This window comes from Mesoplodon densirostris, chromosome 3 (assembly GCF_025265405.1).
Source record: "Mesoplodon densirostris isolate mMesDen1 chromosome 3, mMesDen1 primary haplotype, whole genome shotgun sequence".
Classification (NCBI taxonomy): domain Eukaryota; kingdom Metazoa; phylum Chordata; class Mammalia; order Artiodactyla; family Ziphiidae; genus Mesoplodon; species Mesoplodon densirostris.
This window is the reverse complement of record NC_082663.1, coordinates 142,580,819-142,593,758: the sequence shown is the minus strand read 5'-3', so window position 1 is coordinate 142,593,758 and position 12,940 is coordinate 142,580,819. Positions and strand designations below refer to the sequence as shown.

Genomic DNA, 12,940 nt, shown 5'->3' with positions numbered 1-12,940 from the left:
GGAGTATAGTTGATTTACAATGTTGTGTTGGTTTCAGGTGTACAGCAAAGTGAATTAGTTATACATATATCCACTCTTTTTTAGATTTTTTTCCTGTATAGAGTTGGCCATTCTTTCTTGGTGGACAGTGAACATTCTGGTGTGCTGCTTCAAGTTTGTCTTTGGCTCAGGAATGTCTTCTTCTAGTATATCATAAATGGTATTTCTTTTCTATGTCTTCAGGTAACATATTCAGGAACACCAGTTATCAGCACCTGGGATCTCTGTTGCCTGCCCTTAACTTCCCGTTATCTCACTGAGAGTACGTTCCTCTAGTGAAAAGTCTCCTCAGAGCCCCCTTCAGTTCCTCAGACTGTAGATGAAGGGATTCAGCATGGGGGTGACTACCGTGTACATCACTGAGGCTACTGAACCCTTTCTGGAGGGATGGGCTGTTCCAGAAGTGAGGGAGACCCCAAGGCCTGCACCATAGAACAAGATGACTGAGAGGTGAGACCCACAGGTGGAAAAGCCCTTATACTTCCCACCAGTAGATGAAATGCCCATTATGGAGGAGATAAGAATAAGAGAAAAGGATCCCAGTCAGGGGAATAACACCCAGCAGGCCAGTTACAAAATACAGCAGGATGTCATTAACAAGGGCGTCAGAGCAGGTGAGCTTGAGAATCTGAGCAAGTTCACAGAAAAAGTGGGGGATTTCTGTCTCTTTGCAGAAGGACACCCTCAAAACCAAGCTTTGCAACAAAGAATATGTCAGGCAGATCAACCAAGAAAGCAAAAGCAGGAGACCACAAAGGCGAGGGTTCATGATGACCATGTAGTATAGGGGGTGACAGATGGCCACGAACCGGTCATAGGTCATCACTGTCAGTAGCAAATTATCTAGCCCAGCAAAGATCATGAAAAAATACATCTGGGTAAGGCAGCCTTCATATCTGATGCCTTTGTTCTGCGTCTGGATGTTCAGTAACATCTTGGGGACTGTGGTGGTGCTGAAACATGTCAGTGAAGGACAGGTTGGAGAGGAAGAAGTACATGGGGGAGTAGAGGTGGGAGTCTGAGATGATGGCCAGGGTGGTGAGCAGGTTCCCTATAACACAGACCAGGTACATGGACAGGAACAGCCCAAAGAGGAGGGGCTGCAGGTCCATATCTTCCGAAAGGCTCAGAAGGATGAATTTTAAAATAGCTGTTTGGTTCCCTGTTTCCATATAACTTATGGAAATTGCCCGGAAAGAGGCAAGAATAATGTTCAAACAATGACAAAACAGGAATGTGCCATACATTTGAAACTCATTCACTTATGAAGTCTTATGTTTTATCTAGCGTTTTCTAGACCAAGATCTCCTCAATAATACCCTCCCTTCCCTGCTTCGACCACTACTACCAGGAACGCCTCTTTAAAAATGAATGTCCCACACCATGCAGGGGTGTCTTGCATCTTCCCTGACTCATGACTATTCCTTTGCTGTATAATTCCTGCGAAAGTACCAGCCTCGGTAACATATCCTTTCTGCCTTGCCATTGTGGTCTCTTCAAGTTCCAGGGAAACGTAGAGAGAAAGAGATCATTGGGAGTTGTAGAATTTAATGATGTTTTATTACCCTCATGCCATTTGCCTTGAAATAATGTCTTGAAGCAGACCATTCTCTGTTTCAAGTTTGACTCGGAGAAGGATATTGTGCAAAGATTTTATAGATACTTCTTCCATTATCATATAGTAACTTCTCCATTACTCTCCCAATTTGTCCCTCTATCGTTGTCGTAATGATCAATGTAGCATAATACACCCCAATTCCAAAGACCAAATCAGAACTCCCACCATGCATTCTAATTGTGCCCTGCATGCTCGTGTTGCAGTTCTTTAAATTTCTTTAGGTTGAGAGGACTGTGCCTTTTCTGTTTCATGTTAATTTTGTAGCCTAAGCACTTAGTACAGTACCTGGTATATAATAGGTGCTCTGTAAATATTTGTTGAACGAATGACAGAAATTGTCAGGGTGTGTAGAGGCAATTCCCTATCATAAAATCTTTTTTTTAATTAATTAACTTTTGGCTGCATTGGGTCTTCGTTTCTGCACACGGGCTTTCTCTAGTTGCGGCGAGCGGGGGCTGCTCTTCGTTGTGGTGCGTGTTCTTCTCATTGCGGTGGCTTCTCTTGTTGCGGAGCACAGGCTCTAGGCGCGCAGGCTTCAGTAGTTGTGGCACGTGGGCTCAGTAGTTATGGCTGATGGGCTTAGGTGCTCCATGGCATGTGGGATCTTCCCAGACCAGGGATCGAACCATGTCCCCTGCATTGGCAAGCGGATTCTTAACCACTGCACCACCAGGGAAGTCCCTATCATAAAATCTTTTAACCAAGAACAAAGAGACCATTTATCATGAAGACTTTTCAATTGAAAATAAAGAGAATGAGAGACTTCTACCTTTTATGTCCCTCCTTAAAATTAAAAAAGAAGTCTTAATTTCTGTTTGAATATTACGTCTCTACCACAGGAGGGAATTTCTAAACTAAGAGACAGTTATCCTCAATTTCATATACATTTAAGAAAAATTTCCTTCCTTTGAGTTGAAATGTGTCTTTTTGTAACTTACATGGTTTTAGTTCCTCTCTCTGAAGATCATTTCTCTTTGTCATGATAATATTTAGATATTTGTAGACATCTAAATGATTCTCTGCATCTCCTCATCTTCTATTTATTCCACAATTATTTGAGTGCCTACTGTATGCCAGGCAGTGGGTTAGAACTAAGTATAGAAAGGTAAGAGGCATGGGCTCTGCTTTCCTGTAGCATTGAGTGTTACGGAAATGTTGCTGCCTTTGACTCCTCTGAGGTAATTATTCTGATTAAGACTCTTATGATCCATCCACTCAAGGAAGGTGATTAGTATTATTAACTGGTCATACTTAAGGAATATTAACTTAGTTGAAAATTCAAGAAAGTTTGTAAAAGGAGATGAATGAGGACAGGCAACTTTTAAAACAGTGCAATGGACACAAATACAGAAATATCAGTGGGACAGACTGGACACTCTTGAAACAGATATTAGCCAATATGAGAATTTAGTTTGTAATATAGATATATCACAAGTTAACCCATAAAAGATAAATGATGTAATAAATGGTGTTTAGAAAACTAGAAAACATTTGAAAAACACCTCAAAATAAATACCTAATAGAAAAGAGAGTGACTGGAAAAACTGAAATCAGAACACTATTAGAAATGAATGCAAATAATGTATTTATATGACTTCATGAAGTGTTCAAGCTTCCTAAGTAGAAGAGCAGTGAAAGGAATCACAAAGGATTAGATGAGTAGTTTAAAAAACACTCAGTAGGGACTTCCCTGGTGGTCCAGAGGTTAAGAATCCACCTCCAATGCAGGGGACACGGGTTTGATCCCTGGTCTGGGAACTAAGATCCCGCATGCCATGGGGCAACTAAGCCTGCGTGCCACAACTAGAGGGTAGGCTGCACACCGCAATGAAAGATCCTGAATACTGCAACGAAGATTGCACGTGCTGCAACTAAGACCTGACGCAGCCAAATAAATAAATAAATAAATAAAATACATTCAGTAAATCATGTGTTTATCAATAATACCAAATGACATGAGGTAGGGAGGATTTATAAGAAAATATAAAAGTGCAATAACAATATATTAGAAAGCTTGTAAAAACAGTAAGAAAAAAATAGAAAAAATAAAAGGCTAAATACAAGTGTATAAAAACATGAAAAAATGCTCGAGTTCCATAAATATATCAATGAAAACCAAAGTAAAGGAACAATTAGATGCTATTTTTGTAGACTTTATTTTTTAGAGTAGTTTTAGTTTACAGAAAAATTGAGCAGAAAGTGGAGTTCCCATTTATTACCCCTCTCCCTGCTGGTCCTTGGTTTTACCTATTATTAACATTTTGCATTGTTGTAATACATTTGTTATCATTAATGAACCATTATTCATACATTATTATTAACTAAAGTCCATAGTTTAGAGTTAACTCTTGGTGCTGTACTGTTTCATGGGTTTTGTCAAATGCATAATATTATTTATCCACCATTATAGTATTATACAGAGTACCCTAAAAATCCCCTGTGCTCCATGTAATCTTTCCCCTCTCCAACCACCGGCAACCACTGATCTTCTTACTGTCTATAGTTTTGCCTTTTCTAGGATGGCATATGGTTTGAATCGTGTAACCCTTTAAGACTGATTTCTTTTACTTACATATACATTTACAGTTCTTCCATGTCCTTTGATGGTTTGATAGCTCACTCTCTACTATTCCTAAATAATATTTAATTGTCTGGATGTAACCACAGTTTGTTTACTGAAGAACATCTTGGTTCCTTCCAATTTTGGTCACTTATGAATAAAGCTACATAAAATTTGTATAAGTTTTTGTGTGGACATAAGTTTACAACTCACTTGGGTCAATACTAGGAACACAACTTCTGGGTAATATGGCAAGACTATGTTTCCATTTAAAGAAATAGCAAACAAAACAAAACAAAACCAGCACCAAATGTAATGAGACTATCAAATGTTGGTCATAATAAGTGAAATTGGCATGACTGTGTTTGAAAAGACGCCTTTCGGCTAAGCTATTCTAGAGATCAAGTTAGTAAGTATTTGGAACCCTGCAAATGTATATATACACTGGGAGCCCTCTATTTTAATTCTAAGAAAATAGGGTGTTAGATTGGTCCCAAAAGATTTAGGTATGAGACTGTTGCAACATTACTTCTTATGTTATGGTACTTTTATTTTATTGAACAGAATGGATGAATGAATGATTTTCTTTTTGCCATGCCATGTGGCATGTGGGATCTTAGTTCCCCAACCAGGAATCGAACCCATGCCCCCTGCATTGGGAGTGTGGAGTCTTAACCACTAGACCACCAGGGAAATCCATTATGGTATTTTAGAACGTACTGTGGAGTATTGCTGTTACAGTACAGGCATACCTCATTTTATTGTGCTTCACTTTATTGTGCTTCACAGATACTGCAATTTTTACAAATTGTTAACTAAGTCTATTGACGCCATATTACCAACAACATTTGCTCACTTCATGTCTCTGTCACATTTTGATAATTCTCACAATGTCTCAAACTTTTTCTTTATTATACCTGTTACATTATACTTATATTATACTTGTTTATTATCAGTGATCTTTGATGTTACTAGTATTACTCACTGAAGGCTCAGATGACGGTTAGCATTTTTTAGCAATAAAGTATTTTTTAGTTAAGGTTATACACATTGTTATTTTAGACATAATGCTATTGCACACTTAATAGACTACAGTCTAATGTAAACATAACTTTTATATGCACTGGGAAACCAAAAAAAATTCGTGTGACTCACTATTGTGCTATTCGCTTTGTTGTGGTGGTCTGGAACCAAATTCGCAGTATCTCAGGGGTCGGCCTTGTATAATGTTTATAGAACATTACTGTTAGAGTACAGATCTTCCTTGACTTATAAAGGGGTTATGTCCTGATAAACCCATTGTAAATTGAAAATATCATTACGTTGAAAACGCATTTAATACACCTAACCTACCCAACATCATAGCTTAGCCTAGCCTACCTTAAACGTGCTCGGAACACTTACATTAGCCTACAGTTGGGCAAAATCATCTAACACAAAACCCATTTTTAAATTGAAGTATAGTTAATTTACAATGTTGTGTTAGTTTCAAGTGTACAGCAAAGTGATTCAGTTATATATATATGTAAAGAATATATTATTTTCCATTAGAGGATATTACAAGATATTGAGTATAGTTCCCACAAAGCCTGTTTTATAATAAAATGTTGACTCACTCATGCAATTTATGGAATACTGTACTGGAAGTGAACAACAGAATGGTTGTATGGGTACAGAATGGTTGTAAGTGCATCGGTTGTTTACTCTCCTGATTGCCTGGCTGACTGGGAGCTGCGGTGGCTGCCACTGTCCAGCATCATGAGAGAGTATCTACCACGTGTCACGAGCCTGGGAAAAGAGCAAGAATCATAATTTATAGTATGGTTTCTACTGAATGCTAATCTCTTTCACTTCATTATAAAGTCAAAAATAGTAAAGTTAAACCACTGTAAGTCAGGGACTATCTGAACAGGAGTATTGCTGTTAGCGTATAATGTTTATAGAGTGGAAATTTTTGAACAAATGAAATGGGATGGTTGAGAACACTAACATGACAAAGAGTCCATATTATAATCGTAAGTGGGGAGAATAGGACAGAAAGCCATTCATTTAGAACAATAGCAATTTGGAGATGAACTCTGACTAGAAAGAAATTTGCCAGAATGTCCACGTTGATTCTATCTATGGGATTATGGGTGCCTACTTTCTTTGGATTTTGTTTCTTCCTATTCTATTTTTTTAAATTATTTTATTTTTTGGCTGCCCCACATGCGTGCCGGATCTTAGTTCTGCAACCAGGGATTGAACCCACACTCCCTGCAGTGGAAGCACAGAGTCTTAACCACTGGACTACCAAGGAAGTCCCTACATTTTCTTAATTTTCCACAATGAGAATATATTATTGATACTTTGTGATCAGAAAAAATTATTTATAGGGAACTATATTCATATCTTGGAACAAATTTCAGGATGGCCTTTCCATTCTCCCTGTTCCCATGGAGTAGGTCAGGTATAGCCCCCTCAACAAAAGATAATTTATTATGAGCCATTATTCTAGGCTGAGAGGGAATAGTGGTTGGAAGAGGAAAGAAAAGGGAAAGCAGGAGTAAAATAAAAATATAAAGATGAAAATAAGGTGAAGGGACTTCCCTGGTGGCACAGTGGTTAAGAATCTGCCTGCCAACGCAGGGGACACAGGTTTGTGCCCTGGTCCGGGAAGATCCCACATGCCATGAAGCAGCTAAGCTCGTGCACCACAACTACTGAGCCTGCGCTCTAGAGCTTGCAAGCCACAACTACTGAGCCCACGTGCCACAGCTACTGAAGGCTGCATGCCCAGAGCCCGTGCTCCACAACAAGATAAGCCACTGCAATGAGAAGCCCATACACCACAACAAAGAGTAGCCCCTGCTCGCCGCAACTAGAGAAAGCCCGTGCACAGCAACAAAGACCCAATGCAGCCAAAAATAAATAACTTTTTTTAAAAAAGAAAAGATGAAGAAACTGTAATAAGTCGGGATTCTCCAGAGAAACAGGACCAGCAGGGGATGTGTGTGTGTCTGTGTGTGTGTGTAAAGAGATTATTATAAGGAATTAACTCACACAATTACGGAGGCTGACAAGTCCCAAGGTCTGCAGTTGGCAGGCTAGAGACCCAGGAGAACTAAGGTATAGTTGTCTGAGCCCAAAGGCCTAGGAACCAGGAGAGCTGATGGTATAGTTTCAGTCTGAAAGCTGGCAGGTTTGAGACCCAGGAAGATATTTTAGTTCCAGCCTGAAAGCTGGAAAAAAAAAAAGGTGCAAGTTGAAGGCCGTCAGGGAGAAGGAATTCTCTTTTACTCAGCCATTTTGTTCTATTCATGCCTTCAACTGATCAGATGAGGCCCACCCACATTAGGGAGGGCAATCTTCTTTCTTCAGTTTACAGATTCAAATGTTAATCTCATCCAGAAACATCATGGACACACCCTGAATAACGTTTGACCAAATATTTACCATCACAGAATTGTATAGCTTATAATTGGTGTGTTCATTTCAAAGGTAACAGCTTGCAGAACTAAAAGATCTCCACCTGGCTGCAATGATAATGAGGGATTGCAAACTGGGTAACATCCAGTAATGGGAGGCAGACATTGCTGATGACTCTAGCAGAGAATTGGAGATATGAGCTTTGATTTTGAATACTTGGTGGTGGTGGTAGTGGTATGTATACAGCATACAGAATAAAAGATCTGTATGGGAGGAATATAATCAGACTACGTGACAGATGCAGGTTTATTGCTTCAGGACTCCATGGATCATAGGCAAATAAGCGAGAGGAACTTTGTCTGTGGGAACAGCTGAGACTCAGACATGCAGTAGGATATGAAGCCAGGACTGAGTGAGGAAGGCTGTTGCTACAGTACTGATTAATAAAGCACATGGACATACGAAGATTGCTATTTAGGGAGAGTCTGACTGCCTTTGGTATCCAGATGTCAACAGAAACGGCCACTGGACACTTTGTTCACTCACCAATGCTGCTTTAATTCAGGTCTGCATAACCTCTCCACTGGGCTACAGACTGGCATCCTTCTAAGTTCATCCTGCAGGGGATGTCAGAATAGTTCAGTCTCATCATTGTATGCATTTTAAAAATCATTCAGTGGCTCCATATCCTCCAGGAGAAAGCCCAAACCCCAATGTCCTCCACGATCTAGTTCTTGTCTTATTACTCCAGCTTTGTCTCCCACACTCCCACCCTCATCATGTATTCCAATCCATCCTTTGAATTAAGGGGAAAATTACCCAAAACTTTTCAATAAGGCAAAAGGATGCCTACATTTCTTTTCAATATCATGCTGAAGTATTGTCTGATAGGCCTGCCTAATTCTCTCATTTGGGAGGCAATTGTTCCTTTGTTCCGTACCTAGACTCTGTGAAGTTAGTGTTAACTCATAGGAGATTAATAAATTGCAAGCAGTTTTTGTCCAGTGGAATGCAAATTATTTCTGTTCATCTAAAAATATTACCCCCAAGGTTATGTTTTATTGCCCTGTGAGACTTCTCTATCTGATAGAAAAGATAACTCCAAGGGCTAAGGTTTTATTTTTCTGTATTTTTGTATCTAACTTGAAAAACTAAATCCATCATTCCTGACAAAATAAATCCCTGTTCCTCAAATGCTCTGCAAACTAGCTTTACTCACCTGGCTCCCTCATTAATAAATGTCCTTGACATACGCTCACTATATATTTGTAGGAGAGTCACACTTTTATCTATTGGAATATAATACTTTGACATTAGATACTCAACTACTCAACATCTTATAATTCTAGGAACATCCTATGCAATTTCATAGCTCTGGACCTTTGCACTTACCAGCTGCTCTCACTGGATGAGTCCTCTCTCGCCTGGAAAAGTCCTATGCTCCCTTCCATACTTGGTCCTGAAATCTTCATTGGCATCCCCAGGCAGTGATGAGCACACTCTCTTTGGACCTCCCCGTACCTTGTGGAAACTGGACCACACCTGGGACAAGCTATCACACTGCATGCACGTGTTCATTTCTTGGTTTTGCATCCTCCCAGGAGAGCAATACAGTATAGTTCCCTCTTTATGTGCAGTACCTAGCTCAGCGTTAGGCATAGGGGAGAAGCTCTGTAGATGGAGAAATGTCCCCCTGAAGAAAAAAATGGGGGGAAGGATATTCAAGTGGGTGTAGAGTGGGTTATGAGGGGGAAGCCCAGAATTGACGGACAACGAAAGGAGAGCTGACCTAGAGATAGAGGTAAGAGAACATAGACTGTAGACTGGGGCTTGGAGAGCCCTTTCCAGGGCTGGGGACTTTTTCTTGGTTTTGGTGGGCTTTTCTTCCCCCTACACCCCTGCCTATATGCCAGGAGAACATGCAAGGAAAAGATCTGGCTCCTTCTTACCTCTTGGCCACAGCAGTTTCTAAGCAACACAAGGTCCTCACAATGGAATTTCTGAAGGTCTGGGATCTATGATCTTTGCTTCTCCCAATGGAGGACAAATAAGGACAGAGATCAGAGACAAAGAGCTGAGTCTGGGACTCAGGGCCAGACTGATACCTGGTGTGGCACAAGGGCTTTCCTCCTGGTATGGGATAGGTGAGCCAGAGGAGAAGAAAACAAGAGGATTATCTGGGGCTGAATCCCCTCACTTCCTATTAAATTATTTGCTGCTTTGACTGTTTCTAGAGAGTTTCCCCCCTCGAGGGTCAGGGGGGTGATCTGCTCTGCCACGTCTACCCACTGGGAGCAGCGTTGGAGCCACCTGTGGGATCTGCCCCCACCTCATCTCCACATCCTCCAGCCCCACACCTCAGCCCTCATTACGCCCTTTTCTTCCTAAACCACTTCTTCTCCTCTTGGTTGTGGCCTCCAGGGTACCCAGCTTCCCTTAGGGAACATCTTACACATCTCCAGTTTCTTTACAAGTCTCAAGATTAAGAAATATCTTTGGACCCGGAGGAAGATGGCGGAAGAGTAAGATGCAGAGATCTCCTTCCTCCCCACAGATACATCAGAAATTCATCTACACGTGGAACAACTCCTACAGAACACCTACTGAACGCTGACAGAAGACCTCAGACCCCCCAAAAGGCAAGAAACTCCCCACATACCTGGGTAGGACAAAAGAAAAAAGAATAAACAGAGACAGAAGGATAGGGACGGGACCTGCACCAGTGGGAGGGAGCCGTGAAGGAGGAAAGGTTTCCACACACTAGAAGCCCCTTCGCGGGCGGAGACTGCGGGTGGCGGAGGGGGAAAGCTTCGGAGTAGCGGACGAGAGCACAGCAACAGGGGTGTGGAGGGCAAAGCGGAGAGATTCCGGCACAGAGGATCGGTGCCCTCAGGCACACACCAGCCCGAGAGACTTGTCTGCTCGGCCGCCGGGGCGGGTGGGGCTGGGAGCTGAGGCTCGGGTATCGGCTTTCAGTCGGAGCGCAGGGAGAGGACTGGGGCTGGCGGCAGGAAGAGAGCCTGAAGGGGTTAGTGCACCACGGCTAGCCCGGAGGGAGTCCGGGGAAAAAGTCTGGAGCCGCCGAAGAGGCAAGAGACTTTTTCTTCCCTTTTGTTTCCTGGTGCGCGAGGAGAGGGCATTAAGAGAGCTGCTTAGAGAAGCACCAGAGACGGGCGCGAGCCGCGGCTAAAGGCGCGGACCCCGGAGACGGGCGTGGGACGCTGGGGCTGCTGCTGCTGCCGCCACAAGGCCTGTGTGCGAGCGCAGGTCACTGTCCACCCCGCCTTCCAGGGAGCCTGTGCACCCCGCCACTGCCGGGGTCCCGGGACCCAGGGACGGCTTCCCCGGGAAAGCGCACGGAGCGCCTCGGGCTGGTGCAACGTCACGTTGGCCTCTGCCGCCACAGGCCCGCCCCACACTGCACGCTCCTCCCTCCCCTCTGCCTGAGTGAATCAGAGCCCCCGAATCAGTGGCTTCTTTAAACCCGTCCTGTCTGAGCGAAGAACGGACGCCCTCTGGCGACCTACGCACAGAGGCGGGGCCAGGTCCAAGGCTGAGACCCGGGAGCTGTGAGAGCAGAGAAGAGACAGGGAAATCTCTCTGTGCAGCCTCGGAGGCAGCGAATTAAAGCTCCACGGTCCACTTGATGTGCCCTGCGTCTGTGGAGTGCATGAATGGACAGCGAATCATCCCAAATTGAGGAGGTGGACTTTGAGGACAAGATTTCAGACTTTTCCCCCTTTTCCTCTTTTTACAACGAATTATCCCAAATTAAGGAGGTGGACTTTGAGAGCAAGATTTCAGACTTTTCCCCCTTTTCCTCTTTTTACAATGAATTATCCCAAATTGAGGAGGTGGACTTTGAGAGCAAGATTTTCGATTTTTCCCCCTGCTCCCTTTTTGTGAATGTGTATGTGTATGCTTCTGGGTGAGATTTCCTCTGTATAGCTTTGCTTCCACCATATGTCCCAGGGTTCTATCTTCCGTTTTTTTTTTCAATAATTACCTTTTAATTTTAATAACGCTACTATATTTTATACTTTATTCTATTTTACTTTACCTGCTCTTTCTTTTTTTCCTACCTTCCCTTCCTCCCTCCCTCCCTCCACCCCTTCTTTCTCTCTTTCTTTCCTTCCTTCCTTCCTCCCTCCCTGCTTCCTTTCACTTTCTTTTTCTTTCCTTCCTCCCTCCCTCCTGTCTTTCTTTCATTCCTCCCTCCCTCCCACCCTTCTTCCTTTCACTCTTTCTTTTTCTTTCCTTCCTTCCTCCCTCCCTCCTGTCTTTCTTTCTTTGTTTCTTTCTTTCCTTCCTCCCTCCCTCCATTCTTCCATTCAGTCTTTTTCTTTCCTTCCTCCCTCCCTCCCTCCTTTCTTTCTTTCCATCCTTCCTCCCTCCCTCCCTCCTTTCTTCCTTCCTTCCTTCCTTCCTTTCTTTCCCTCTCTCTTTCCTTCTTCTACTAATTCTTTCTTTCTACTTTTTCTCCCTTTTATTCTGAGCCAGGTAGATGAAAGGCTCTTGGTGCTGCAGCCAGGAGTCAGTGCTGTGCCTCTGAAGTGGGAGAGCCAACTTCAGGACACGGGTCCACAAGAGACCTCCCAGCTCCACATAATATCAAGCAGCAAAAATCTCCCAGAGATCTCCATCTCAACGCCAGCACCCAGCTTCAGTCAACGACCAGCAAGCTACAGTGCTGGTCACCCTATGCCAAGCAACTAGCAAGGCAGGAACACAACCCCACCCATTAGCAGAGAGGCTGCCTAAAAACATAATAAGGCCACAGGCACCCCAAAACACACCACCAGACGTGGACCTGTCCACCAGAAAGACAAGATCGAGCCTCAACCACCAGAACACAGCCACTAGTCCCCCCCCACCAGGAAGCCTACACAACCTACTGAAACAACCTTAGCCACTGGGGACAGACACCAAAAACAACAGGAACTACGAATCTGCAGCCTGCAAAAAGGAGACCCCAAACACAGTAAGATAAGCAAAATGAGAAGACAGAAAAACAGCAGGTGAAGGAGCAAGATAAAAACCTACCAGACCTAACAAATGAAGAGGTAATAGACAGTCTACCTGAAAAAGAATTCAGAATAATGATAGTAAAGATGATCCAAGATTCTATTTCCAAGATCCAAAATCTTGGAAATAGAATAGACAAAATGCAAGAAACAGTTAACAAGGACCTAGAAGAACTAAAGATGAATCAAGCATCGATTAAAAGCACAATAAATGAAATGAAAAATACTCTAGTTGGGATCAATAGCAGAATAACTGAGGCAGAAGAACGGATAAGTGAGGTGGAAGATAAA

At 42.8% G+C, this 12,940-nt stretch overlaps 1 protein-coding gene across 1 annotated transcript; it reads right to left on the bottom strand.

Annotated features, from left to right (window-relative positions):
• Positions 1–339: 339 nt before the first annotated feature.
• Positions 340–1,211, bottom strand: LOC132485643 (olfactory receptor 7D2-like). The gene is given in 3 exon segments (XM_060092197.1): positions 340–562; positions 564–998; positions 1,000–1,211. Coding segments are annotated over 3 exon segments (870 nt in total).
• Between the last annotated feature and the right edge of the window lie 11,729 nt (positions 1,212–12,940).